This window comes from Nerophis lumbriciformis, linkage group LG37 (genome assembly GCF_033978685.3).
Source record: "Nerophis lumbriciformis linkage group LG37, RoL_Nlum_v2.1, whole genome shotgun sequence".
Classification (NCBI taxonomy): domain Eukaryota; kingdom Metazoa; phylum Chordata; class Actinopteri; order Syngnathiformes; family Syngnathidae; genus Nerophis; species Nerophis lumbriciformis.
Genome location: NC_084584.2, coordinates 2,137,549 through 2,164,460, shown reverse-complemented (window position 1 = coordinate 2,164,460; position 26,912 = coordinate 2,137,549). Strand labels below are relative to the sequence as shown.

Below are 26,912 nucleotides of genomic sequence, written 5' to 3'. Positions count from 1 at the left end.
TGGTCGAAAGGAAGTAAGACTACGGTCGAAAGGAAGTAAGACTACGGTCAAAAGGAATTCAGAGTGGTCAAAAGGAAGTAAGACTGCGGTCGAAAGGAAGTAAGACTGCGGTCAAAAGGAATTCAGAGTGGTCAAAAGGAAGTAAGACTGCGGTCGAAAGGAAGTAAGACTACGGTCGAAAGGAAGTAAGACTACAGTCAAAAGGAATTCAGACTGCGATCAAAAGGAAGTAATAGTGTGGTCAGAAGGAAGTAAGAGTGTGGTCAAAAGGAATTCAGAGTGGTCAAAAGGAAGTAAGAGTGCAATCGAAAGGAAGTAAGAGTTCAGTTAAAAGGAAGTAAAAGTGCGGTCAAAAGGAAGTAACAGTGTTGTCAAAAGGAAGTAAAACTTCAAAAGGATGTAAGACTGCGGTCGAAAGGAAGGAAATAAGACTGCGGTCGAAAGGAAGTAAGACTAGTCAAAAGGAATTCAGACTGCGGTCAAAAGGAAATAGTGCGGTCAGAAGGAAGACTGCGGTAAAAAGGAAGTAAGAGTGGTGTCAAAAGGAAGTAAGACTGCGGTCAAAAGGAAGTAAGACTGCGGTCAAAAGGAAGTAAGACTACAGTCAAAAGGAATTCAGACTGCGGTCAGAAGGAAGTAATAGTGGGGTCAAAAGGAATTCAGAGTGGTCAAAAGGAAGTAAGAGTGCAGTCGAAAGGAAGTAAGAGTGCGGTCAAAAGAAAGTAAGAATTCGGTTGAAGGGAAGTAAAAATGTGGTCAAAAGGAAGTAAGAGTGTGGTCAAAAGGAAGTATGAGTGCGGTGAAAAGGAAGTAATATGATGTGATCTAATAAACACTAGTAAACAATCAAAATATATTTCAAATTTTTTGGAATGTGACGAGGCTTAGACTCCGCCCACCACAGGGTGTGTGTCTCCTCGGGATCAAATATATATTTCAAATTCTTTGGAATGTGATAAGGCTTAGAGTCCGCCCACCACAGGGTGTGTGTGTGTGTCCTCTGGTTTCCAGACAGTCACAAAGTCCATCATCGATGTAACGGATTGGTTGGGCATCCTGCCCAGCTGTGGGCGGTGCCAAACAGGCGGTGAGGTGACGAAGGCAAATATCAGATGATTGACAGCCGCTCAGCCCAGCAAACGAGCTACGTTTCTGTCGACAGGGACGGGGGGAGGGAGACGGGGGGTCTGGACCAGTGCCTCCTGTGGACGCAACACAAACATCCCATATCAGCCCTCATGACCACACACACCATGGGACTTGGTCATGTGACTTACCGGCATCAGCGTGCACCACGCTCACTAGTACGGGGACTCCACCCTACAAACACACATAAAGTCAGTGAAAGGGCCACGCAAGGACTTCATAGTGTGTGTGTGTGTGTGTGTGTGTGTGTGTGTGTGTGTGTGTGTGTGTGTGTGTGTGTGTGTGTGTGCGTGCACGAGGCCAACATGTTGCAAGACGCCACAGCGGCGGAGGAATGAGGAGAATTCAATCCAAGATAATTCGTGGTGTGCGAGCGAGCCAATAAAATAAACAAGCTGCTTCTTGTGCGTGGAGTGAGTCCATCAGGACAACGTGCCAGAAGGCGGACGTTGGCCACAAGGTGGCGCTTCGAGCTCCGCCCCCTAGAGATGCGCGGATAGGCAATTATTTCATCCGCAACCGCATCAGAAAGTCGTCAACCATCCGCCATCCACCCGATGTAACATTTGATCAGAACCGCACCCGCCCGCCATCCGCCCGTTGTTATATATCTAATATAGACGATGCAAGGCATTAGTGAGGTTATAAAGCTTTTGCCTGTTAAAGAAAGGAGACTGATCCAATGCAGCACAGACATTCACGTGCCACGCTGTCATGACCCAGACGAACACCAGCGCGCAATCATATGGGAGCCGCGCTGAGCACACCTCCAAGCGCGTCTCGCTGCCGGCGACGGCCTGTTATGGGCCCGACGCTCCAGCGCCATCCATTTTCAGGGCTAGTTGATTCGGCAGGTGGGTTGTTACACACTCCTTAGCGGGTTCCGACGTCCATGGCCACCGTCCTGCTGTCTATATCAACCAGGGTGAGCCCCAACCCTTTCGTGAGCGCACTGCGCGCGGAGTGACCCCTGTTACGCGCCCCCCGGCAACAGGGGTGGCGGGCAGGTAAGCTGCGCGGGCGGAGCGCGCGGAGTGACCCCTGTTACGAGCCCCCGGCCACGGGGGTGGCGGGCAGGTAAGCTGCTTACCTGCTGCGCGTGACGCCGGCCGCGGCGAAGGCGGACGAGGCGGGGTGTCGGTGCGGTGGGCGCGGTGGTGACCCTGGACGTGCGTCGGGCCCTTCTCGCGGATCGCCTCAGCTACGGCTCCCGGTGGGGCCCTCTCGGGGGAAGGGGCCTCGGTCCCGGACCCCGGCGAGGCGTCCCTTCTCCGCTCCGTAAAAGTGTCCATCTCTTTTTTTTCTTCTTCTTCTGTTGTGGCATATGCTGCAGGTGCCTGCTCGTTTTTCGTATGTGGGTAACAACATTTAACTATGTATATATATTTACCAATTGGTTTAACTGCCACCCGCCTGAATCTATTTAAAATCTAATTTTTTTTATTTCAACCGCCCGACCCGACCCGACCCGACCCGACCCGACCAGACCCGACCCGACCCGCGGATAAAATCTAATTTTTTTTAATTTCATCCGCTTGATCCGCGGATAATTCGCGGACTCCGCGGTTGTGCCCGCAAACCGCGCATCTCTACCGCCCCCACACAAGCGGAGTACTTACGGAACTTTCTGTCTGCAGTATAAGATGACGCCGATGGCCAGGCCCAAGGCCACCAGGATGCCGATGATGATTCCGGCGATGGCACCGTCCGACAGGACACCTTGCAGCGTGCCCTCCTCTGCGGCGACAACACAGGAAGTGAGAAAACTTTCAGGTGTAAATCCCTCCCACGGCACGGCGTCTCACCTTTGACAGACAGGTTGTGCGTGTGCATGGCGGTCTTGCCGGTGACGGCGTTGTGCGCCTGGCACATGTAGGCGCCCGTGTTCTTGTACACGGCCTCGCCGATGACGTACGTCGCCGTTTTGACATCGGTCAGCGTGCCGTTGAACTTCCACGTGAAGTTGGCAGGGGGAACGGAAGCAGCCGAGCAAGTGAGCGTCACGGCGTCCTTCACCTCCACCGCACTCTTGCCGCTCACCGCCACCGCCTCAGGGCCAACTGCAGACAGGAAGCCACATTCATGTAATGCCACTGCACTCCTCAAAGGGGGCGTGTCATGGCGTGGCCTTCCTTGTGGCTAATGCTAAGGAAGTTAGCGTTCCACTGACACGTGACCCCTGGGGGCCACAACTTGTGATGATCAAGTAAACACTCACAGATGACCACCATTTTGTACGAAGCTTTCTGGCTGCTGACTGGGTTGGCGAACTGACACTGGTACTCGCCGTTGTCCTCCTTTTGCAGCGGCGCAATCATCACTGAGCCGCCGTCGGCTGCCAGCGTCACGCGCCCGCCGCCCACCACTGGCTTACCGTCCTTCAGCCAAGTCCGGGTCATCACTGTGCCCGCTGTTGCCCGGCAACTGAGGTTGGCAGTGCTGTTGCCCGCCATCAGCACGCCGCTTGGACCGCTCATATTGACGCCCAACACCGGTTCTGGAAGTAAGAGGAAGAGTGTGGTATAAAAGAAGTAAGTCTGGTCAAATTAAAGTAAGAGTGCGGTCGAAAGGGAGTAAGAGTGCGTCAAAAGGGAGTAAGAGTGCGGTCGAAAGGGAGTAAGAGTGCGGTCGAAAGGGAGTAAGAGTGCGTCGAAAGGGAGTAAGAGTGCGGTCGAAAGGGAGTAAGAGTGCGGTCGAAAGGGAGTAAGAGTGCGGTCGAAAGGGAGTAAGAGTGCGGTCGAAAGGGAGTAAGAGTGGGGTCGAAAGGGAGTAAGAGTGGGGTCGAAAGGGAGTAAGAGTGCGGTCGAAAGGGAGTAAGAGTGCGTCAAAAGGGAGTAAGAGTGCGGTCGAAAGGGAGTAAGAGTGCGTCAAAGGGAGTAAGAGTGCGGTCGAAAGGGAGTAAGAGTGCGTCAAAAGGGAGTAAGGGTGCGGTCGAAAGGGAGTAAGAGTGCGTCAAGAGGGAGTAAGAGTGCGGTCGAAAGGGAGTAAGAGTGCGTCGAAAGGGAGTAAGAGTGCGTCAAGAGGGAGTAAGAGTGCGGTCGAAAGGGAGTAAGAGTGCGTCAAAAGGGAGTAAGAGTGCGGTCGAAAGGGAGTAAGAGTGCGTCAAAGGGAGTAAGAGTGCGGTCGAAAGGGAGTAAGAGTGCGTCAAAAGGGAGTAAGAGTGCGGTCGAAAGGGAGTAAGAGTGCGTCAAGAGGGAGTAAGAGTGCGGTCGAAAGGGAGTAAGAGTGCGTCGAAAGGGAGTAAGAGTGCGTCAAGAGGGAGTAAGAGTGAGGTCGAAAGGGAGTAAGAGTGGGGTCGAAAGGGAGTAAGAGTGGGGTCGAAAGGGAGTAAAAGTGCGGTCGAAAGGAAGTAAGAGTGGGGTCGAAAGGGAGTAAGAGGGGGGTCGAAAGGGAGTAAGAGTGCGGTCGAAAGGGAGTAAGAGTGCGGTCGAAAGGGAGTAAGAGTGCGTCGAAAGGGAGTAAGAGTGCGTCAAGAGGGAGTAAGAGTGAGGTCGAAAGGGAGTAAAAGTGCGGTCGAAAGGGAGTAAGAGTGCGTCAAAAGAGAGTAAGAGTGCGGTCGAAAGGGAGTAAGAGTGCGTCAAGAGGGAGTAAGAGTGAGGTCGAAAGGGAGTAAAAGTGCGGTCGAAAGGGAGTAAGAGTGCGGTCGAAAGGGAGTAAAAGTGCGGTCGAAAGGGAGTAAGAGTGCGGTCGAAAGGGAGTAAAAGTGCGGTCGAAAGGGAGTAAGAGTGCGGTCGAAAGGGAGTAAGAGTGCGGTCGAAAGGGAGTAAGAGTGCGGTCGAAAGGGAGTAAGAGTGCGCCAAGAGGGAGTAAGAGTGCGGTCGAAAGGGAGTAAGAGTGCGGTCGAAAGGGAGTAAGAGTGCGGTCGAAAGGGAGTAAGAGTGCGGTCGAAAGGGAGTAAGAGTGCGGTCGAAAGGGAGTAAGAGTGCGGTCGAAAGGGAGTAAGAGTGGGGTCGAAAGGGAGTAAGAGTGGGGTCGAAAGGGAGTAAGAGTGCGTCAAAAGGGAGTAAGAGTGCGGTCGAAAGGGAGTAAGAGTGCGCCAAGAGGGAGTAAGAGTGCGGTCGAAAGGGAGTAAGAGTGCGTCAAAAGGGAGTAAGAGTGCGGTCGAAAGGGAGTAAGAGTGCGGTCGAAAGGGAGTAAGAGTGCGCCAAGAGGGAGTAAGAGTGCGGTCGAAAGGGAGTAAGAGTGCGTCAAAAGGGAGTAAGAGTGCGGTCGAAAGGGAGTAAGAGTGCGTCAAAAGGGAGTAAGAGTGCGGTCGAAAGGGAGTAAGAGTGCGTCAAGAGGGAGTAAGAGTGCGGTCGAAAGGGAGTAAGAGTGCGTCGAAAGGGAGTAAGAGTGCGTCAAGAGGGAGTAAGAGTGAGGTCGAAAGGGAGTAAGAGTGGGGTCGAAAGGGAGTAAGAGTGGGGTCGAAAGGGAGTAAAAGTGCGGTCGAAAGGAAGTAAGAGTGGGGTCGAAAGGGAGTAAGAGGGGGGTCGAAAGGGAGTAAGAGTGCGGTCGAAAGGGAGTAAGAGTGCGGTCGAAAGGGAGTAAGAGTGCGTCAAAAGGGAGTAAGAGTGCGTCGAAAGGGAGTAAGAGTGCGTCAAGAGGGAGTAAGAGTGAGGTCGAAAGGGAGTAAAAGTGCGGTCGAAAGGGAGTAAGAGTGCGTCAAAAGAGAGTAAGAGTGCGGTCGAAAGGGAGTAAGAGTGCGTCAAGAGGGAGTAAGAGTGAGGTCGAAAGGGAGTAAAAGTGCGGTCGAAAGGGAGTAAGAGTGCGGTCGAAAGGGAGTAAAAGTGCGGTCGAAAGGGAGTAAGAGTGCGGTCGAAAGGGAGTAAAAGTGCGGTCGAAAGGGAGTAAGAGTGCGGTCGAAAGGGAGTAAGAGTGCGGTCGAAAGGGAGTAAGAGTGCGGTCGAAAGGGAGTAAGAGTGCGCCAAGAGGGAGTAAGAGTGCGGTCGAAAGGGAGTAAGAGTGCGGTCGAAAGGGAGTAAGAGTGCGGTCGAAAGGGAGTAAGAGTGCGGTCGAAAGGGAGTAAGAGTGCGGTCGAAAGGGAGTAAGAGTGCGGTCGAAAGGGAGTAAGAGTGGGGTCGAAAGGGAGTAAGAGTGGGGTCGAAAGGGAGTAAGAGTGCGGTCAAAAGGGAGTAAGAGTGCGGTCGAAAGGGAGTAAGAGTGCGCCAAGAGGGAGTAAGAGTGCGGTCGAAAGGGAGTAAGAGTGCGCCAAGAGGGAGTAAGAGTGCGGTCGAAAGGGAGTAAGAGTGCGGTCGAAAGGGAGTAAGAGTGCGTCGAAAGGGAGTAAGAGTGCGGTCAAAAGGGAGTAAGAGTGCGGTCAAAAGGGAGTAAGAGTGCGTCAAAAGGGAGTAAGAGTGCGGTCGAAAGGGAGTAAGAGTGCGGTCGAAAGGGAGTAAGAGTGCGTCGAAAGGGAGTAAGAGTGGGGTCGAAAGGGAGTAAGAGTGCGGTCGAAAGGGAGTAAGAGTGCGTCAAAGGGGAGTAAGAGTGCGTCAAAAGGGAGTAAGAGTGCGGTCGAAAGGGAGTAAGAGTGCGTCGAAAGGGAGTAAGAGTGGGGTCGAAAGGGAGTAAGAGTGGGGTCGAAAGGGAGTAAGAGTGCGGTCGAAAGGGAGTAAGAGTGCGGTCGAAAGGGAGTAAGAGTGCGGTCGAAAGGGAGTAAGAGTGCGGTCGAAAGGGAGTAAGAGTGCGGTCGAAAGGGAGTAAGAGTGCGGTCGAAAGGGAGTAAGAGTGCGGTCGAAAGGGAGTAAGAGTGCGGTCGAAAGGGAGTAAGAGTGCGGTCGAAAGGGAGTAAGAGTGCGGTCGAAAGGGAGTAAGAGTGCGGTCGAAAGGGAGTAAGAGTGCGGTCGAAAGGGAGTAAGAGTGCGGTCGAAAGGGAGTAAGAGTGCGGTCGAAAGGGAGTAAGAGTGGGGTCGAAAGGGAGTAAGAGTGCGGTCGAAAGGGAGTAAGAGTGCGGTCGAAAGGGAGTAAGAGTGCGGTCGAAAGGGAGTAAGAGTGCGGTCGAAAGGGAGTAAGAGTGCGGTCGAAAGGGAGTAAGAGTGCGGTCGAAAGGGAGTAAGAGTGCGGTCGAAAGGGAGTAAGAGTGCGGTCGAAAGGGAGTAAGAGTGCGGTCGAAAGGGAGTAAGAGTGCGGTCGAAAGGGAGTAAGAGTGCGGTCGAAAGGGAGTAAGAGTGCGGTCGAAAGGGAGTAAGAGTGGGGTCGAAAGGGAGTAAGAGTGCGGTCGAAAGGGAGTAAGAGTGCGGTCGAAAGGGAGTAAGAGTGCGGTCGAAAGGGAGTAAGAGTGGGGTCGAAAGGGAGTAAGAGTGCGGTCGAAAGGGAGTAAGAGTGCGGTCGAAAGGGAGTAAGAGTACGGTCGAAAGGGAGTAAGAGTGCGGTCGAAAGGGAGTAAGAGTGCGGTCGAAAGGGAGTAAGAGTGCGGTCGAAAGGGAGTAAGAGTGCGGTCGAAAGGGAGTAAGAGTGGGGTCGAAAGGGAGTAAGAGTGCGGTCGAAAGGGAGTAAGAGTGCGGTCGAAAGGGAGTAAGAGTGCGGTCGAAAGGGAGTAAGAGTGCGGTCGAAAGGGAGTAAGAGTGCGGTCGAAAGGGAGTAAGAGTGGGGTCGAAAGGGAGTAAGAGTGCGGTCGAAAGGGAGTAAGAGTGCGGTCGAAAGGGAGTAAGAGTGCGGTCGAAAGGGAGTAAGAGTGCGGTCGAAAGGGAGTAAGAGTGCGGTCGAAAGGGAGTAAGAGTGCGGTCGAAAGGGAGTAAGAGTGCGGTCGAAAGGGAGTAAGAGTGCGGTCGAAAGGGAGTAAGAGTGCGGTCGAAAGGGAGTAAGAGTGCGGTCGAAAGGGAGTAAGAGTGCGTCAAAAGGGATTAAGAGTGCGGTCGAAAGGGAGTAAGAGTGCGGTCGAAAGGGAGTAAGAGTGCGGTCGAAAGGGAGTAAGAGTGCGTCAAAAGGGAGTAAGAGTGCGGTCGAAAGGGAGTAAGAGTGGGGTCGAAAGGGAATAAGAGTGCGGTCGAAAGGGAGTAAGAGTGCGTCAAAAGGGAGTAAGAGTGCGGTCGAAAGGGAGTAAGAGTGCGGTTGAAAGGGAGTAAGAGTGCGGTCGAAAGGGAGTAAGAGTGCGGTCGAAAGGGAGTAAGAGTGCGTCAAGAGGGAGTAAGAGTGAGGTCGAAAGGGAGTAAGAGTGAGGTCGAAAGGGAGTAAAAGTGCGGTCGAAAGGGAGTAAGCGTGCGGTCGAAAGGGAGTAAGAGTGCGTCAAGAGGGAGTAAGAGTGCGTCAAAAGGGAGTAAGAGTGCGGTCGAAAGGGAGTAAGAGTGCGGTCAAAAGGGAGTAAGAGTGCGGTCAAAAGGGAGTAAGAGTGCGTCAAAAGGGAGTAAGAGTGCGGTCGAAAGGGAGTAAGAGTGCGGTCGAAAGGGAGTAAGAGTGCGGTCGAAAGGGAGTAAGAGTACGGTCGAAAGGGAGTAAGAGTGCGGTCGAAAGGGAGTAAGAGTGCGGTCGAAAGGGAGTAAGAGTGCGGTCGAAAGGGAGTAAGAGTGCGGTCGAAAGGGAGTAAGAGTGGGGTCGAAAGGGAGTAAGAGTGCGGTCGAAAGGGAGTAAGAGTGCGGTCGAAAGGGAGTAAGAGTGCGGTCGAAAGGGAGTAAGAGTGCGGTCGAAAGGGAGTAAGAGTGCGGTCGAAAGGGAGTAAGAGTGGGGTCGAAAGGGAGTAAGAGTGCGGTCAAAAGGGAGTAAGAGTGCGGTCGAAAGGGAGTAAGAGTGCGGTCGAAAGGGAGTAAGAGTGCGGTCGAAAGGGAGTAAGAGTGCGGTCGAAAGGGAGTAAGAGTGCGGTCGAAAGGGAGTAAGAGTGCGGTCGAAAGGGAGTAAGAGTGCGGTCGAAAGGGAGTAAGAGTGCGGTCGAAAGGGAGTAAGAGTGCGGTCGAAAGGGAGTAAGAGTGCGGTCGAAAGGGAGTAAGAGTGCGTCAAAAGGGATTAAGAGTGCGGTCGAAAGGGAGTAAGAGTGCGGTCGAAAGGGAGTAAGAGTGCGGTCGAAAGGGAGTAAGAGTGCGTCAAAAGGGAGTAAGAGTGCGGTCGAAAGGGAGTAAGAGTGGGGTCGAAAGGGAATAAGAGTGCGGTCGAAAGGGAGTAAGAGTGCGTCAAAAGGGAGTAAGAGTGCGGTCGAAAGGGAGTAAGAGTGCGGTTGAAAGGGAGTAAGAGTGCGGTCGAAAGGGAGTAAGAGTGCGGTCGAAAGGGAGTAAGAGTGCGGTCGAAAGGGAGTAAGAGTGCGTCAAGAGGGAGTAAGAGTGAGGTCGAAAGGGAGTAAGAGTGAGGTCGAAAGGGAGTAAAAGTGCGGTCGAAAGGGAGTAAGCGTGCGGTCGAAAGGGAGTAAGAGTGCGTCAAGAGGGAGTAAGAGTGCGTCAAAAGGGAGTAAGAGTGCGGTCGAAAGGGAGTAAGAGTGCGGTCAAAAGGGAGTAAGAGTGCGGTCAAAAGGGAGTAAGAGTGCGTCAAAAGGGAGTAAGAGTGCGGTCGAAAGGGAGTAAGAGTGCGGTCGAAAGGGAGTAAGAGTGCGTCGAAAGGGAGTAAGAGTGCGGTCGAAAGGGAGTAAGAGTGCGGTCGAAAGGGAGTAAGAGTGCGTCAAAGGGAGTAAGAGTGCGTCAAAAGGGAGTAAGAGTGCGGTCGAAAGGGAGTAAGAGTGCGTCGAAAGGGAGTAAGAGTGCGTCAAAGGGAGTAAGAGTGCGTCAAAGGGAGTAAGAGTGCGGTCGAAAGGGAGTAAGAGTGCGTCGAAAGGGAGTAAGAGTGCGTCAAAGGGAGTAAGAGTGCGTCAAAAGGGAGTAAGAGTGCGGTCGAAAGGGAGTAAGAGTGCGTCAAAAGGGAGTAAGAGTGCGGTCGAAAGGGAGTAAGAGTGCGTCGAAAGGGAGTAAGAGTGCGTCAAAGGGAGTAAGAGTGCGTCAAAAGGGAGTAAGAGTGCGGTCGAAAGGGAGTAAGAGTGCGTCGAAAGGGAGTAAGAGTGCGTCAAAGGGAGTAAGAGTGCGTCGAAAGGGAGTAAGAGTGCGGTCGAAAGGGAGTAAGAGTGCGTCGAAAGGGAGTAAGAGTGCGTCAAAGGGAGTAAGAGTGCGTCAAAGGGAGTAAGAGTGCGTCAAAGGGAGTAAGAGTGCGGTCGAAAGGGAGTAAGAGTGCGTCGAAAGGGAGTAAGAGTGCGTCAAAGGGAGTAAGAGTGCGTCAAAAGGGAGTAAGAGTGCGGTCGAAAGGGAGTAAGAGTGCGTCAAAGGGAGTAAGAGTGCGTCAAAAGGGAGTAAGAGTGCGTCAAAGGGAGTAAGAGTGCGGTCGAAAGGGAGTAAGAGTGCGTCAAAGGGAGTAAGAGTGCGTCAAAGGGAGTAAGAGTGCGTCAAAAGGGAGTAAGAGTGCGGTCGAAAGGGAGTAAGAGTGCGGTCAAAAGGGAGTAAGAGTGCGGTCGAAAGGGAGTAAGAGTGCGGTCAAAAGGGAGTAAGAGTGCGGTCGAAAGGGAGTAAGAGTGGGGTCGAAAGGGAGTAAAAGTGCGGTCGAAAGGGAGTAAGAGTGCGGTCGAAAGGAAGTAAGAGTGCGGTCGAAAGGGAGTAAGAGTGCGTCAAAAGGGAGTAAGAGTGCGGTCGAAAGGGAGTAAGAGTGCGGTCGAAAGGGAGTAAGAGTGCGTCAAAAGGGAGTAAGAGTGCGGTCGAAAGGGAGTAAGAGTGTAAAAATGGAAAAAGGTTATATAAAGAAAGGTAAAAAAAAACATGCAAGTGCCACACCTGTGTGTGTGTGTGTGTGTGGTCAGGTGACATCACTTCATTGAAGTGAGATAGTAGAACTAGTGTACACACTGTGTGTGTGTGTGTGTGTGTGTGTGTGTGTGTGTGTGTGTGTGTGTGTGTGTGTGTGTGTGTGTGTGTGTGTGTGTGTGTGTGTGTGTGTGTGTGTGAGTGTCCCGACGGGATCACCACCTTATCGTGGTGGGGCACTTTGCGCGTCTCCATGACCCCTAGAGCTATGTCGGCTGGAGTCTTGTACTCCTGGCAGGGTTACCCAAGCCGAACAGGTCGAAGGGTAGAGTCCAGACTAAGAGTGATCCCGAAGACCTCAACGGTGGAGCAGGCAGAAGATGGTAGCACTGAGAAGCACCACAATGGCTGTAAAAGCGGACGAAGGCTAAGGGAGCACACCCTGACAGAAAAGCAAGCTGGTGGCGGCAAGCTTTGAGGCGGTTTCCCAAAAACCTGGATTCCGGCAGCTTCCTGCAGTTGTAAGAAGATGCCGGTCGTCTAGGGTCTCCCTTGCCACTGGAACGATCTTCTTACAATCAAGGTAGTGGCGTTGGGAAAAGCGCACCCCTCATGCCACTCTAAAAACCATCATTGCGCAGGTATCTTCTTTACCTGAGTCTCCGACCTCAAAAGATCGGACTTTTCAAACATCAGCAGACTCATAAATAAAAGAAGATGGTCATCATCGAATCGATGGACAACCATAAGCAAGCAAGTAAGTGTGTGTGTGTGTTGACTCTCGCCCTGAAGCAGTCACATGACTCACCAATGACGGAGAAGGGGGCGCCGCGCGAGGAGACTTGGCGCCGTGTCTTGGCGTTGGCGGCCCTGCAGGTGTAGGTGGACATGTGCTGCCACAGGGGGTGCCGCTGCACCACACTCAGCGGCAGGACGGGCCCCGCAATCTCCAACATGGTCTGGTTCTGGTACCACGTGATGGTGGCGGCCGGGCTGGAGCGCGTCGAACACGTCAGGTTAAAGTCGGCGCCGGCTCGGACGAACCGCGGCACGTCTGCGGGCGTGAGGGCGATGGGGTCGGGACCGTCTGAAGACCACGTGGTCATGTGGTCGGGTGACATCATTTCATTGAAGTGAGATAGTAGAACTAGTGTATACACTGTGGGTGTGTGGGTGTGTGTGTGTGTGTGTGTGTGTGTGTGTGTGTGTGTGTGTGTGTGTGTGTGTGTAAGCTGAGGTGTGGCAGAGGTGTTGCAATATTAACAGTCACATGACCTGCACCTAAGCCAGCCATTGTGAAGCAGAAACGTGCACACCCTTACACAAACCTACATGCGCACCTACTTGTCATATCCAAAAACAAACAGCAAGCAATGTGCTAATGCCGCTAGCAGATAGCATGGTTATCTAAACGTCATGTTAAAGCAGCTAGCATGTTGGCTTAGCAGCATGCTGGAGTAGCCAGCCACCATCAACGTAAAAATGCAGTTAGCATGGTTAGCTTTGAAAAATGCTCACATGTTGGCTTGACAGCATGCTAAAATAGCAAGCTACTAGCCCCACAACTCGCTGATAACATGATTACTTAAACAGCTAGCCAATTGTCCATCAATGTGATAATACAGCTAGCGGTTAGCTCAGAAACATACTATAGCAGCTAGCATGTTGGCTTAGCAGTATGCTTGAGTAGCTAGCTGCTATCCATCCATCCATCCATCCATCTTCTTCCGCTTATCCGAGGTCGGGTCGCGGGGGCAGCAGCTTAAGCAGGGAAGCCCAGACTTCCCTCTCCCCAGCCACTTCGTCCAGCTCCTCCCGGGGGATCCCGAGGCGTTCCCAGGCCAGCCGGGAGAGATAGTCTTCCCAGCGTGTCCTGGGTCTTCCCCGTGGCCTCCTACCGGTCGGACGTTCCTGAAACACCTCCCTAGGGAGGCGTTCGGGTGGCATCCTGACCAGATGCCCGAACCACCTCATCTGGCTCTTCTCCAGGTGGAGGAGCAGCGGCTTTACTTTGAGCTCCTCCCGGATGGCAGAGCTTCTCACCCTATCTCTAAGGGAGAGCCCCGCCACTCGGCGGAGGAAACTCATTTCGGCCGCTTGTACCCGTGATCTTGTCCTTTCGGTCATGACCCAAAGCTCATGACCATAGGTGAGGATGGGAACGTAGATCGACCGGTAAATCGAGAGCTTTGCCTTCCGGCTCAGCTCCTTCTTCACCACAACGGATCGATACAGCGTCCGCATTACTGAAGACGCCGCACCGATCCGCCTGTCGATCTCACGATCCACTCTTCCCCCACTCGTGAACAAGACTCCGAGGTACTTGAACTCCTCCACTTGGGGCAAGATGTCCTCCCCAACCCGGAGATGGCACTCCACCCTTTTCCGGGAGAGAACCATGGACTCGGACTTGGAGGTGCTGATTCCCATCCCAGTCGCTTCACACTCGGCTGCGAACCGATCCAGTGAGAGCTGAAGATCTTGGCCGGAGGAAGCCATCAGGACCACATCATCTGCAAATAGCAGTGACCTAATCCTGCAAACCAGATCCCCTCAACGCCCTGACTGCGCCTAGAAATTCTGTCCATAAAGGTTATGAACAGAATCGGTGACAAAGGGCAGCCTTGGCGGAGTCCAACCCTCACTGGAAACGTGTCCGACTTACTGCCGGCAATGCGGACCAAGCTCTGACACTGATCATACAGGGAGCGAACTGCCACAATCAGACAGTCCGTTACCCCATACTCTCTGAGCACTCCCCACAGGACTTCCCGGGGGACACGGTCGAATGCCTTCTCCAAGTCCACAAAGCACATGTAGACTGGTTGGGCAAACTCCCATGCACCCTCAAGGACCCTGCCGAGAGTATAGAGCTGGTCCACAGTTCCACGACCAGGACGAAAACCACACTGTTCCTCCTGAATCCGAGGTTCGACTATCCGGCGTAGCCTCCTCTCCAGTACACCTGAATAGACCTTACCGGGAAGGCTGAGGAGTGTGATCCCACGATAGTTGGAACACACCCTCCGGTTCCCCTTCTTAAAGAGAGGAACCACCACCCCGGTCTGCCAATCCAGAGGTACCGCCCCCGATGTCCACGCGATGTTGCAGAGTTTGATGGGCTAGCTCGCTGCTAGCCCAACAAAATGCTTTGACAGCTAACTGATAACCTGGTTACCTAAGCAGCATGCTACATCAGCTAGCCACCATTCCATTGTTGTGGCCGATAGCAATGGTTAGCTTAGAAACATGTTAAAGCAGCTAAAATGTTGGATTGGTAGCTTTTTAGAGCGGCTAGCTACTAGCTCAGCAAATGCTCGTACAGCTCCCTGATAACATGGTTACCTAGGTAGCATGCTAAAGCAGCTAGCCACGAGTCCATCAATGCGATAAAGCACGATAAAGAAGTTAGCGTGTTAGCTTAGCAGCATGCTACAGCTGCTAGCCCGGCAACGTGCTAGTGCTGCTAGCTGATAGCATGCTTAACTGAGCAGCACGCTTATGCATGTAGTCACTCGTCCAGCAGCGTAGTGATGCCGATAAGATAGCATGGTTAGCTTATAAACATGCTAAACCAGCTAGCATGTTAGCTTATGAGCATGTTAGAGCTGCTAGCCCAACAAAATGCCTTTACAGCTAAATGATAACCTGGTTACCTAAGCAGTTAGCAGATGGCATGGTTAGCTTGGAGACATGGCAAAGCAGCTAGCATGTTAGCTTGATAACGACAACATGCTAGTACGGCTAGCTGATAACATGGTTACCTAAGCAGCATGCTAAAGCGGCTAGCTACGAGTCCATCAATGCGATAAAGCACGATAGAAACACGATAAAGAAGTTAGCGTGTTAGCTTAGCAGCATGCTACAGCTGCTAGCCCGGCAACGTGCTAGTGCTGCTAGCTGATAGCATGCTTAACTGAGCAGCACGCTTATGCATGTAGTCACTCGTCCAGCAGCGTAATAATGCCGATAAGATAGCATGGTTAGCTTATAAACATGCTAAACCAGCTAGCATGTTAGCTTATGAGCATGTTAGAGCTGCTAGCCCAACAAAATGCCTTTACAGCTAACTGATAACCTGGTTACCTAAGCAGTTAGCAGATGGCATGGTTAGCTTGGAGACATGGCAAAGCAGCTAGCATGTTAGCTTGATAACAACAACATGCTAGTACAGCTAGCGGATAACATGGTTACCTAAGCAGCATGCTAAAGCGGCTAGCCACGAGTCCATCAATTGAATAAAGCAACTTAGAAACATGATGCGGCAGTTAGCATGTTAGCTTAGCTAGCTGCCAGCCCATCTTATAACATGGTTACCGTATTTTCCGCACTATAAGGCGCACCTATAAACCTCCAATTTTCTCAAAAGCTCACAGTGCGCCTTATAATCCGGTGCGCCTTATATATGGACCAATATTGAGCCACAGCAGGTCTCGCAACCCCAGCCTCTACTGTCGCGTCTATTCTATGCGCCTTATAATGCGGTGCACCTTATATATGAACAAAGTTTTAAAATAGGCCATTCATTGAGGGTGCGCCTTATATATGGGCCAATATTGAGCCACAGCAGGTCTCGCAACCCCAGCCTCTACTGTAGCGTCTATTCTATGCGCCTTATAATGCGGTGCACCTTATATATGAACAAAGTTTTAAAATAGGCCATTCGTTGAGGGTGCGCCTTATAATCCGGTGCGCCTTATACATGGACCAATATTGAGCCACAGCAGGTCTCGCAACCCCAGCCTCTACTGTAGCGTCTATTCTATGCGCCTTATAATGCGGTGCACCTTATATATGAACAAAGTTTTAAAATAGGCCATTCATTGAGGGTGGGCCTTATAATCCGGTGCGCCTTATACATGGACCAATATTGAGCCACAGCAGGTCTCGCAACCCCAGCCTCTACTGTAGCGTCTATTCTATGCACCTTATATATGAACAAAGTTTTAAAATAGGCCATTCATTGAGGGTGCGCCTTATAATCCGGTGCGCCTTATATATGGACCAACATTGAGCCACAGCAGGTCTCGCAACCCCAGCCTCTACTGTCGCGTCTATTCTATGCGCCTTATAATGCGGTGCACCTTATATATGAACAAAGTTTTAAAATAGGCCATTCGTTGAGGGTGCGCCTTATAATCCGGTGCGCCTTATATATGGACCAACATTGAGCCACAGCAGGTCTCGCAACCCCAGCCTCTACTGTAGCGTCTATTCTATGCGCCTTATAATGCGGTGCACCTTATATATGAACAAAGTTTTAAAATAGGCCATTCATTGAGGGTGCGCCTTATAATCCGGTGCGCCTTATATATGGACCAATATTGAGCCACAGCAGGTCTCGCAACCCCAGCCTCTACTGTAGCGTCTATTCTATGCGCCTTATAATGCGGTGCACCTTATATATGAACAAAGTTTTAGAATAGGCCATTCATTGAGGGTGCGCCTTATAATGCGGTGCACCTTATATATGAACAAAGTTTTAAAATAGGCCATTCATTGAGGGTGCGCCTTATTATCCGGTGTGCCTTATACTGCGGTACCTAAGCAGCATGCTAAAGCAGCTAGCCACTAGTCCATCAATCGAATAAAGCAACTTAGAAACATGATGCGGCAGTTAGCATGCTAGCTTAGCTAGCTGCCAGCCCAGCTTATAACATGGTTACCGTATTTTCCGCACTATAAGGCGCACCTAAAAACCTCCAATTTTCTCAAAAGCTGACAGCGCGCCTTATAATCCGGTGCGCCTTATATATGGACCAATATTGAGCCACAGCAGGTCTCGCAACCCCAGCCTCTACTGTAGCGTCTATTCTATGCGCCTTATAATGCGGTGCGCCTTATATATGAACAAAGTTTTAAAATAGGCCATTCATTGAGGGTGCGCCTTATAATGCGGTGCACCTTATATATGAACAAAGTTTTAAAATAGGCCATTCATTGAGGGTGCGCCTTATAATCCGGTGTGCCTTATACTGCGGTACCTAAGCAGCATGCTAAAGCACCTAGCCACTAGTCCATCAATTGAATAAAGCAACTTAGAAACATGATGCAGCAGTTAGCATGTTAGCTTAGCTAGCTGCCAGCCCATCTTATAACATGGTTACCGTATTTTCCGCACTATAAGGCGCACCTATAAACCTCCAATTTTCTCAAAAGCTCACAGTGCGCCTTATAATCCGGTGCGCCTTATATATGGACCAATATTGAGCCACAGCAGGTCTCGCAACCCCAGCCTCTACTGTAGCGTCTATTCTATGCGCCTTATAATGCGGTGCACCTTATATATGAACAAAGTTTTAAAATAGGCCATTCATTGAGGGTGCGCCTTATAATCCGGTGCGCCTTATATATGGACCAACATTGAGCCACAGCAGGTCTCGCAACCCCAGCCTCTACTGTAGCGTCTATTCTATGCGCCTTATAATGCGGTGCACCTTATATATGAACAAAGTTTTAAAATAGGCCATTCATTGAGGGTGCGCCTTATAGTCCGTTGCGCCTTATACATGGACCAACATTGAGCCACAGCAGGTCTCGCAACCCCAGCCTCTACTGTAGCGTCTATTCTATGCGCCTTATAATGCGGTGCACCTTATATATGAACAAAGTTTTAAAATAGGCCATTCATTGAGGGTGCGCCTTATAATCCGGTGCGCCTTATATATGGACCAACATTGAGCCACAGCAGGTCTCGCAACCCCGGCCTCTACTGTAGCGTCTATTCTATGCGCCTTATAATGCGGTGCACCTTATATATGAACAAAGTTTTAAAATAGGCCATTCATTGAGGGTGGGCCTTATAATCCGGTGCGCCTTATATATGGGCCAATATTGAGCCACAGCAGGTCTCGCAACCCCAGCCTCTACTGTAGCGTCTATTCTATGCGCCTTATAATGCGGTGCACCTTATATATGAACAAAGTTTTAGAATAGGCCATTCATTGAGGGTGCGCCTTATAATGCGGTGCACCTTATATATGAACAAAGTTTTAAAATAGGCCATTCATTGAGGGTGCGCCTTATTATCCGGTGTGCCTTATACTGCGGTACCTAAGCAGCATGCTAAAGCAGCTAGCCACTAGTCCATCAATCGAATAAAGCAACTTAGAAACATGATGCGGCAGTTAGCATGCTAGCTTAGCTAGCTGCCAGCCCAGCTTATAACATGGTTACCGTATTTTCCGCACTATAAGGCGCACCTAAAAACCTCCAATTTTCTCAAAAGCTGACAGCGCGCCTTATAATCCGGTGCGCCTTATATATGGACCAATATTGAGCCACAGCAGGTCTCGCAACCCCAGCCTCTACTGTAGCGTCTATTCTATGCGCCTTATAATGCGGTGCGCCTTATATATGAACAAAGTTTTAAAATAGGCCATTCATTGAGGGTGCGCCTTATAATGCGGTGCACCTTATATATGAACAAAGTTTTAAAATAGGCCATTCATTGAGGGTGCGCCTTATAATCCGGTGTGCCTTATACTGCGGTACCTAAGCAGCATGCTAAAGCACCTAGCCACTAGTCCATCAATTGAATAAAGCAACTTAGAAACATGATGCAGCAGTTAGCATGTTAGCTTAGCTAGCTGCCAGCCCAGCTTATAACATGGTTACCGTATTTTCCGCACTATAAGGCGCACCTATAAACCTCCAATTTTCTCAAAAGCTCACAGTGCGCCTTATAATCCGGTGCGCCTTATATATGGACCAACATTGAGCCACAGCAGGTCTCGCAACCCCGGCCTCTACTGTAGCGTCTATTCTATGCGCCTTATAATGCGGTGCACCTTATATATGAACAAAGTTTTAAAATAGGCCATTCATTGAGGGTGGGCCTTATAATCCGGTGCGCCTTATATATGGGCCAATATTGAGCCACAGCAGGTCTCGCAACCCCAGCCTCTACTGTAGCGTCTATTCTATGCGCCTTATAATGCGGTGCACCTTATATATGAACAAAGTTTTAAAATAGGCCATTCATTGAGGGTGGGCCTTATAGCCTGGTGCGCCTTATACTGCGGAAAATACGGTATCTAAGCAGCATGCTAAAGCAGCTAGCCACTAGTCCATCAATTGAATAAAGCAACTTAGAAACATGATGCGGCAGTTAGCATGTTAGCTTAGCAGCATGCTAAAGCAGCTAGCCACCATAAATAAGCAGCTGGTGTGGTTAGCATTGCAGAAGCCAAGGTGCAGTACTTACAGTGGACCGGGAGGCTAAAGGGGGCGCTCTTGTCCGTGTCCACCTTATTTGTGGCCGTGCAGTAGACGGGTCCCGGCAGGTCGGTCCGGAGAACGCCGGCGATGGTCAGCTGGCTGGACGTGTCGTTCTGCGCTGGCAAAAGACAAGAGGTCTCAGGCGGGTCCGGGGGGGGGCAAGTCCAAGGACACACTGACCTCCTTGAGCACCAGGCGCTTGCCGTCCACGGTGATGGGCGTGGTCCCGTTGAGCCAGGTGAACTTCTGGAAGGAGCCGATGGCGGTGCAGGTCAGGACCACCGTGTCGTTATGTTCCACGGCCTCGGCGACGCTGGATCTGATGACCAAGGACTCTGCGTGCAGGTGCGTGACGTCATGTGATCGCCATCAACTCTGTGATTGGCTGTCAACTTGAGACTTTTGAAGTCATTTTGATAGTAGGCTAATATAGACACTTACACCATGTGTTGTCTTCATTATAACACTTATATAAGACTTTTAAAGCCATTTTGATAGTAGGCTAATATAACTAATATAGACACTTACACCATGTGTTGTCTTCATTATAACACTTATATAAGACTTTTAAAGTCATTTTGATAGTAGGCTAATATAGACACTTACATCATATGTTGCCTTCATTATAACACTTGTATAAGACTTTTAAAGTCATTTTGATAGTAGGCTAATATAGACACTTACATCATGTGTTGCCTTCATTATAACACTTTTATAAGACTTTAAGTCATTTTGATAGTAGGCTAATATAGACACTTACATCATGTGTTGTCTTCATTATAACACTTGTATAAGACTTTTAAAGTCATTTTGATAGTAGGCTAATATAGCTAATATTGACACTTACATCATGTGTTGCCTTCATTATAACACTTATATAAGACTTTTAGTCATTTTGATAGTAGGCTAATATAGACACATCATGTGTTGTCTTCATTATAACACTTATATAAGACTTTTAAAGTCATTTTGATAGTAGGCTAATATAGACACTTACATCATGTGTTGCCTTCATTAAAACACTTGTATAAGACTTTTGAAGTCATTTTGATAGTAGGCTAATATAGACACTTACATCATGTGTTGCCTTCATTATAACACTTATATAAGACTTTTGAAGCCATTTTGATAGTAGGCTAATATAAACACTTACACCATGTGTTGTCTTCATTATAAGACTTTTAAAGTCATTTTGATAGTAGGCTAATATAGACACTTACATCATGTCTTATACAACTCTTGTATAAAACGTTTTTTGTAGATTTGTTAAGAACATTAAAAACATTTGTATAAAATGTTTAAAAAGCGCGTCTTATTCTCATATCTGCAATGACAATGAGCCATTTTCACACAGGTGCTCTTTACCGGAAGTGACGCAAGCGTCGCCCCGGGGAATTCTGGGAAAAAGCGGCCTACATTTCACTTGTGCGTAAAAGTGCGCGTGAGGGGGCGGAGCCACGCCCTGAGCTCGCACGTCCGCTTGTGGAATGTCCCAACTTCCCTCCGCCGAGGAAAGTAGTCCCGACCGGAAAGTCGCGCACACTCACCGGCGACGCGCAGCTGGATATTGCCGTCCTCCGTGGAGCCGTCCTCGGCCACGACGGACACGCTGTAGTCCCCGCTGTCGTCCTTGGTGAGCGCGCTCAGGTGCAGCGAGCCGTTCTGCTCGTCCACGGACACGCGGCCCTCGTAGGGCGCGTTCACGTTGACGGATGTGGGGCTGAGGGTCAGGATGCGCTCGCTTTGGAACTTCCAGATGATGACCAAGAAGGCGGGCTTGTCCAGCAGGGTTCGGAACGTCACGTTCTTTCCCACGATGGCGTCCACGGGGTCCGGCGGCAAAATGTTTCGCGCCGCGCAACATCCTGGAGGTGAGAGAGGGAGGGGGGGGGGGTCACCTGTGCACGACTCACCTGTCCGAACCCGGATGTGCGTCTTACCCAAGAAGAAGAGCACCGACACGACGCGCGCCATCGTCCACGAAGCTGAGCCCAAAATGCGGCACTACCTGCTCCCACGGGCGGACACACCCAGGCGAGGTGAGCGCGCGCGCGCATGCGCACTCCGCCATCCGTTCATGTACAACCGACGCGCGCCACTGACAACGCACAAGTGCTGCCGCCCCGCGGCCACGTGGGGTACTGCCTCACGGCCGTGGGCTGTGACGTCACAGGTAAGCGAGTGAGTCCAAACAAATACTTGGTATATTTTCACACATAAATATGAATACTATTATTGGAATAATATATGTTTATTTATAAATATGTGTGTTAATATTCATATTGTGGTCTTAATTGGGTAAGTCCGGACGCTGACGTCACGGCTCAGCAGCTGGCGCCTGTCCCGTCTCCATGGTTACCAGAGGTGTGGACTCGAGTCACATGACTTGGACTGGAGTCATGGATTTGATGACTTTAGACTGGACTTGACAAAATGTAAAGAGACTTGCAACTGGACTTGGACTTGAACATCACTTGGACTTGACCAGACTTGCTACTTTCCCCAAAACCCAAAGGTCAAACAGTTATTCAGGAACGTTTCATTGTGTACGTGTGTGTGTCTGTCAGTGTGTGTGTCTGTCAGCGTGTTTGTGTCTGTCAGCGTGTGTGTGTGTGTCTGTCAGTGTGTGTCTCTGTCAGCGTGTGTGTGTGTGTCTGTCAGCGTGTTTGTGTCTGTCAGTGTGTGTGTCTGTCAGTGTGTGTGTGTCTGTCAACGTGTGTGTGTGTGTCTGTCAGTGTGTGTGTCTGTCAGCGTGTGTGTGTCTGTCAGCGTGTGTGTGTCTGTCAGTGTGTGTGTCTGTCAGTATGTGTGTGTCTGTCAGCGTGTGTGTGTGTGTCTGTCAGTATGTGTGTGTCTGTCAGCGTGTGTGTGTCTGTCAGTGTGTGTGTCTGTCAGTATGTGTGTGTCTGTCAGCGTGTGTGTGTCTGTCAGCGTGTGTGTGTGTGTCTGTCAGCGTGTGTGTGTGTCTGTCAGCGTGTGTGTGTCTGTCAGTGCGTGTGTGTGTGTGTGTGTCTGTCAGTGTGTGTGTCTGTCAGTGTGTGTGTGTGTGTGTGTGTCTGTCAGTGTGTGTGTGTCTGTTAGCGTGTGTGTGTCTGTCAGCGTGTGTGTGTGTGTGTCAGCGTGTGTGTGTCTGTCAGCGTGTGTGTGTGTGTGTCTGTCAGCGTGTGTGTGTGTGTGTCTGTCAGCGTGTGTGTGTCTGTCAGCGTGTGTGTGTGTGTGTGTGTGTGTCTGTCAGCGTGTGTGTGTGTGTGTCTGTCAGTGTGTGTGTCTGTCAGCGTGTGTGTGTGTGTCTGTCAGCGTGTGTGTGTGTGTGTGTCAGCATGTGTGTGTCTGTCAGCGTGTGTGTGTGTGTCTGTCAATGTGTGTGTCTGTCAGCGTGTGTGTGTGTGTCTGTCAGCGTGTGTGTGTGTGTCTGTCAGCGTGTGTGTGTCTGTCAGCGTGTGTGTGTCTGTCAGCGTGTGTGTGTCTGTCAGCGTGTGTGTGTGTCTGTCAGCATGTGTGTGTGTGTCTGTCAGCGTGTTTGTGTCTGTCAGTGTGTGTGTCTGTCAGTGTGTGTGTGTCTGTCAGCGTGTGTGTGTCTGTCAGCGTGTGTGTGTGTGTGTCTGTCAGCGTGTGTGTGTGTGTGTGTGTGTGTGTGTGTGTGTGTCTGTCAGCATGTGTGTGTCTGTCAGCGTGTGTGTGTGTGTGTGTGTGTCTGTCAGCGTGTGTGTGTGTGTCTGTCAGTGTGTGTGTCTGTCAGCGTGTGTGTGTGTGTCTGTCAGTGTGTGTGTCTGTCAGCGTGTGTGTGTCTGTCAGCGTGTGTGTGAGTGTCTGTCAGCGTGTGTGTGAGTGTCTGTCAGCGTGTGTGTGTCTGTCAGCGTGTGTGTGTGTGTCTGTCAGCGTGTGTGTGTGTGTCTGTCAGCATGTGTGTGTCTGTCAGCGTGTGTGTGTGTGTCTGTCACTGTGTGTCTGTCAGCGTGTGTGTGTCTGTCAGCGTGTGTGTGTGTCTGTCAGCGTGTGTGTGTGTGTGTCTGTCAGCGTGTGTGTGTGTGTGTGTGTGTGTCAGCGTGTTTGTGTCTGTCAGTGTGTGTGTCTGTCAGCGTGTGTGTGTCTGTCAGTGTGTGTGTCTGTCAGCGTGTGTCTGTCAGCATGTGTGTGTGTGTCTGTCAGTGTGTGTGTGTGTGTGTCTGTCAGTGTGCATGTCTGTCAGCGTGTGTGTGTGTCTGTCAGCGTGTGTGTGTCTGTCAGCGTGTGTGTGTGTCTGTCAGCGTGTGGGTGTCTTTCAGCGTGTGTGTGTGTCTGTCAGCGTGTGTGTGTGTCTGTCAGCGTGTGTGTGTGTCTGTCAGTGTGTGTGTCTGTCAGCGTGTGTGTGTCTGTCAGCGTGTGTGTGTGTCTGTCAGTGTGTGTGTCTGTCAGCGTGTGTGTGTCTGTCAGTGTGTGTGTCTGTCAGCGTGTGTGTGTCTGTCAGCGTGTGTGTGTGTCTGTCAGTGTGTGTGTCTGTCAGCGTGTGTGTGTCTGTCAGCAGCACCGCATATTTTATCCAGCTACAAAAAGACAAACCTAGTCAAATAAAGGTGAGTTCAAATGTATACTATATTAAGAATATGTGTACATATTGCATAGGGCCCTGACATCTAAAAAGCACAACTCTGTTCATTGTTATGTTCATGTATTTATGTTTTTCATGTGTACGCACTAGGGGTGTAACGGTACACAAAAATGTGGGTTCGGTACGTACCTCGGTTTAGAGGTCACGGTTCGGTTCATTTTCGGTACAGTAAGAAAACAACAAAATATACATTTTTGGGTTATTTATTTACCAAATTTGCAAAATCTTCCACCAAAAATATTTTTCTTCGTGAAATATTTGATGTGAAGTAATGGGAACCTTGGATAGGTCAATAATTCCTAATAACATTGATTTTGATTCAATATTATGTTTTGAGCAATGATAGTTTGAAAAAAAAAAAAACAGCTTTGTTTTATTAGTCAACATTGCGACTTTTTCTAAATTACATTTAATCTTTAACCTTTTTTATTTCCACCAACTCGGCAGATGATTTTATGAATTTCTTTAATAAGAAAATTGAACTCATTAGAAAGGAGATTAAAGACAATGCATCGCAGCTACAATTGGGTTCTATTAACACAGATACGACTGTATCTACGACGGATACTGCAATACAAAATAGTCTCTCTCCTTTTGATGAAATAACTTTAGAGGAATTGTTAAGATGTGTTAATGGGACAAAACAAACAACATGTTTACTTGACCCATTTCCTGGGAAACTTATCAAGGAGCTTTTTGTATTATTAGGTCCATCAGTGCTAAATATTATAAACGTATCACTTTCCTCTGGCACTGTTCCACTAGCATTCAAAAAAAGCGGTTATTCATCCTCTGCTCAAAAGACCTAACCTCGATCCTGACCTCATGGTAAACTACCGGCCGGTGTCCCACCTTCCCTTTATCTCGAAAATCCTCGAGAAAAATTGTCGCACAGCAGCTAAATGAACACTTAGTGTCTAACAATCTCTGTGAACCTTTTCAATCCGGTTTCAGGGCAAATCACTCTACGGAGACGGCCCTCGCAAAAATGACTAATGATCTACTGCTAACGATGGATTCTGATGCGTCATCTATGTTGCTGCTTCTTGATCTTAGCGCTGCTTTCCATACCGTCGATCATAATATTTTATTAGAGTGTATCAAAACACGTATTGGTATGTCAGACTTAGCTTTATCTTACTGACAGGATGCAATGCGTCTCCCATAATAATGTGACCTCGGACTATGTTAAGGTAACGTGTGGAGTTCCTCAGGGTTCGGTTCTTGGCCCCGCACTCTTTAGTATGTACATGTTGCCGCTAGGCGACATCATACGCAAATACGGTGTTAGCTTTCATTGTTATGCTGATGACAGCCAACTCTACATGCCCCTAAAGCTGACCAACACGCCGGATTGTAGTCAGCTGGAGGCGTGTCTTAATGAAATTAAACAATGGATGTCCGCTAACTTCTTGCAACTCAACACGATAGACTGACCATACGTCCTCTTTTCACCGGACATGTCCTCTTTTGCGGAGCTGTTTCTTAAATGCCTCAAATGTCCGGCATTTTGAGTATTGTTTACACAACGTGCAGTACGCTACTTAATGTGTACGTGTGGAAACTCGTTCGGTACACCTCCGCACCGAACTGAAACCCCCGTACCGAAACGGTTCAATACAAATACACGCACCGTTACACCCCTTGTACGCACTAGGGCTGCAGCTAACGATTATTTTTCTATCGATTAATCTATAGATTATTTTTTCGATTAATCGGTTAATCTATAGATTATTTTTTTCGATTAATCTATAGATTATTTTTCCTTTTACCGATTTTTTTTTTTTTCATTTAAAATGAAGAGGAAAAAATAAATGTAGGCCAGTTTTTTCAAAAGGCATGGCTTTTATTTACAAAAAAAGAAAAGTATGGCCACTCAGTCAACATTGACAACAACATGACAAAATATTCCGTAACAATGTAAACATTTAAAACTTTTAACATTTAACAAAATTAAAAGTAGCTTATTTGCTTTTTAATGTGCAAATATAAAAGTAAACATCCAGTGCAAATCTTAATATTCTGGAATAGTATAAGCATTTCAAAAGTAAAAGTATTGCTTATTTTGCTTTAAAATGTGCAAAAATAAAGATAAACATCCAATACAAAAAAGTGCAAAACGGAAATATTCTGTAACAAGTGTAAACATTTCAACAAAAGTAAAAGTATTGCTTATTTGCTAAAATGTGCAAAAATAAAGCTAAACATCCAATACAAAAAAGTGTACAGTGTAAACATTTCAACAAAAGTAAAAGTATTGCTTATTTTGCTTAATAACACAACAATGATAGTATGATTAAAGTGAAAGTTAATTGTTGGTTTGTACATAGTATATGTAACTGTTAATGTTGTAAAAGGTATTTGCACAACTAATTAACGTTAGCGTTTGTGACACGTCTTGTGCCGTGGGGTTCTTTCAGGACCGACAGACTGAACGCCAGACGGCTTTGCCAGGTTTACAATCTTTTAATTTTACACAAAGTCTTTTCTCTTCCAACTGCGCGGATCGCGCACCTGGGCACGATTGCGGCGTCGCGCCCCGCCTCGCCGCTCGCTCGCCGCCGCCGCCTCTCCACAGCGTTAAAGAGGAGCGCGTCTTTGTAAACACTGAACAGGCACGCCAAACGCGCCTCTCAGAGCGAAACGGTGCTTTAGTTTATGAATTTACAACGCAGATACAAATGACACATTCATGTTTTTGTGTAATGATGACAACGTATACGCACGCGGACGATTGACTTGTTGATGGTGATGGCAAGAACGCTGTCGGGGGTTTTCTTTTCAAATGTTCGTTCATAGCCGTTGTGCTGCTATGATAGGCCATTTCCGCTCGACACAGTGTGCATACAACAACATTATTAGGCCGTTTATTGAAATACTCCCACACTTTTGACGACTTTTGGCGTGCTTTTTTTCCCCTCGCTCGCATCGTCTGCTTTGCGCTCCGCCATGACAGTAAAGTAGTGTGACGTAAATATGCGACGCGCCGACGCACAAAAACGGCGTCGACGTATTTACGTAACCGATGACGTCGACTACGTCGACGCGTCGTTTCAGCCTTAGTACGCACACATCAACACACGTACAGTATGAGATGAGATCAATGAGATAAGGTAAGAACAGGATAGTGGAACTAGTTACAATGCAATATGCCATGGAAATACAATGTTAACACTTTTGTGCATATAAGTACAGTTGTTTTTTCAAATTCTGTAAAGGAATGAGTTAAATGTTTAAAATGACTGGTTAATAGTGCTATTATGAAGTGCAATTTTTTTTCCCTGCAATTTCAAATGCACTTG

General features: G+C 49.2%; 1 protein-coding gene across 1 annotated transcript; it reads right to left on the bottom strand.

The window, feature by feature from the left end:
- Positions 1-841: 841 nt before the first annotated feature.
- On the bottom strand, positions 842-21,064 carry LOC133577217 (cell adhesion molecule CEACAM5-like). The gene is made up of 10 exons (XM_061930848.2): positions 20,963-21,064; positions 20,570-20,887; positions 19,203-19,357; positions 19,009-19,135; positions 11,611-11,889; positions 3,365-3,643; positions 2,952-3,206; positions 2,766-2,883; positions 1,278-1,320; positions 842-1,202 (listed from the first exon to the last, which is right to left on the bottom strand). The coding sequence occupies exons 1-9, from the start codon at positions 20,994-20,996 to the stop codon at positions 1,302-1,304; spliced, it is 1,584 nt and encodes a 527-aa protein (XP_061786832.2). The 5' UTR covers positions 20,997-21,064; the 3' UTR covers positions 842-1,202; positions 1,278-1,301.
- Positions 21,065-26,912: the final 5,848 nt, after the last annotated feature.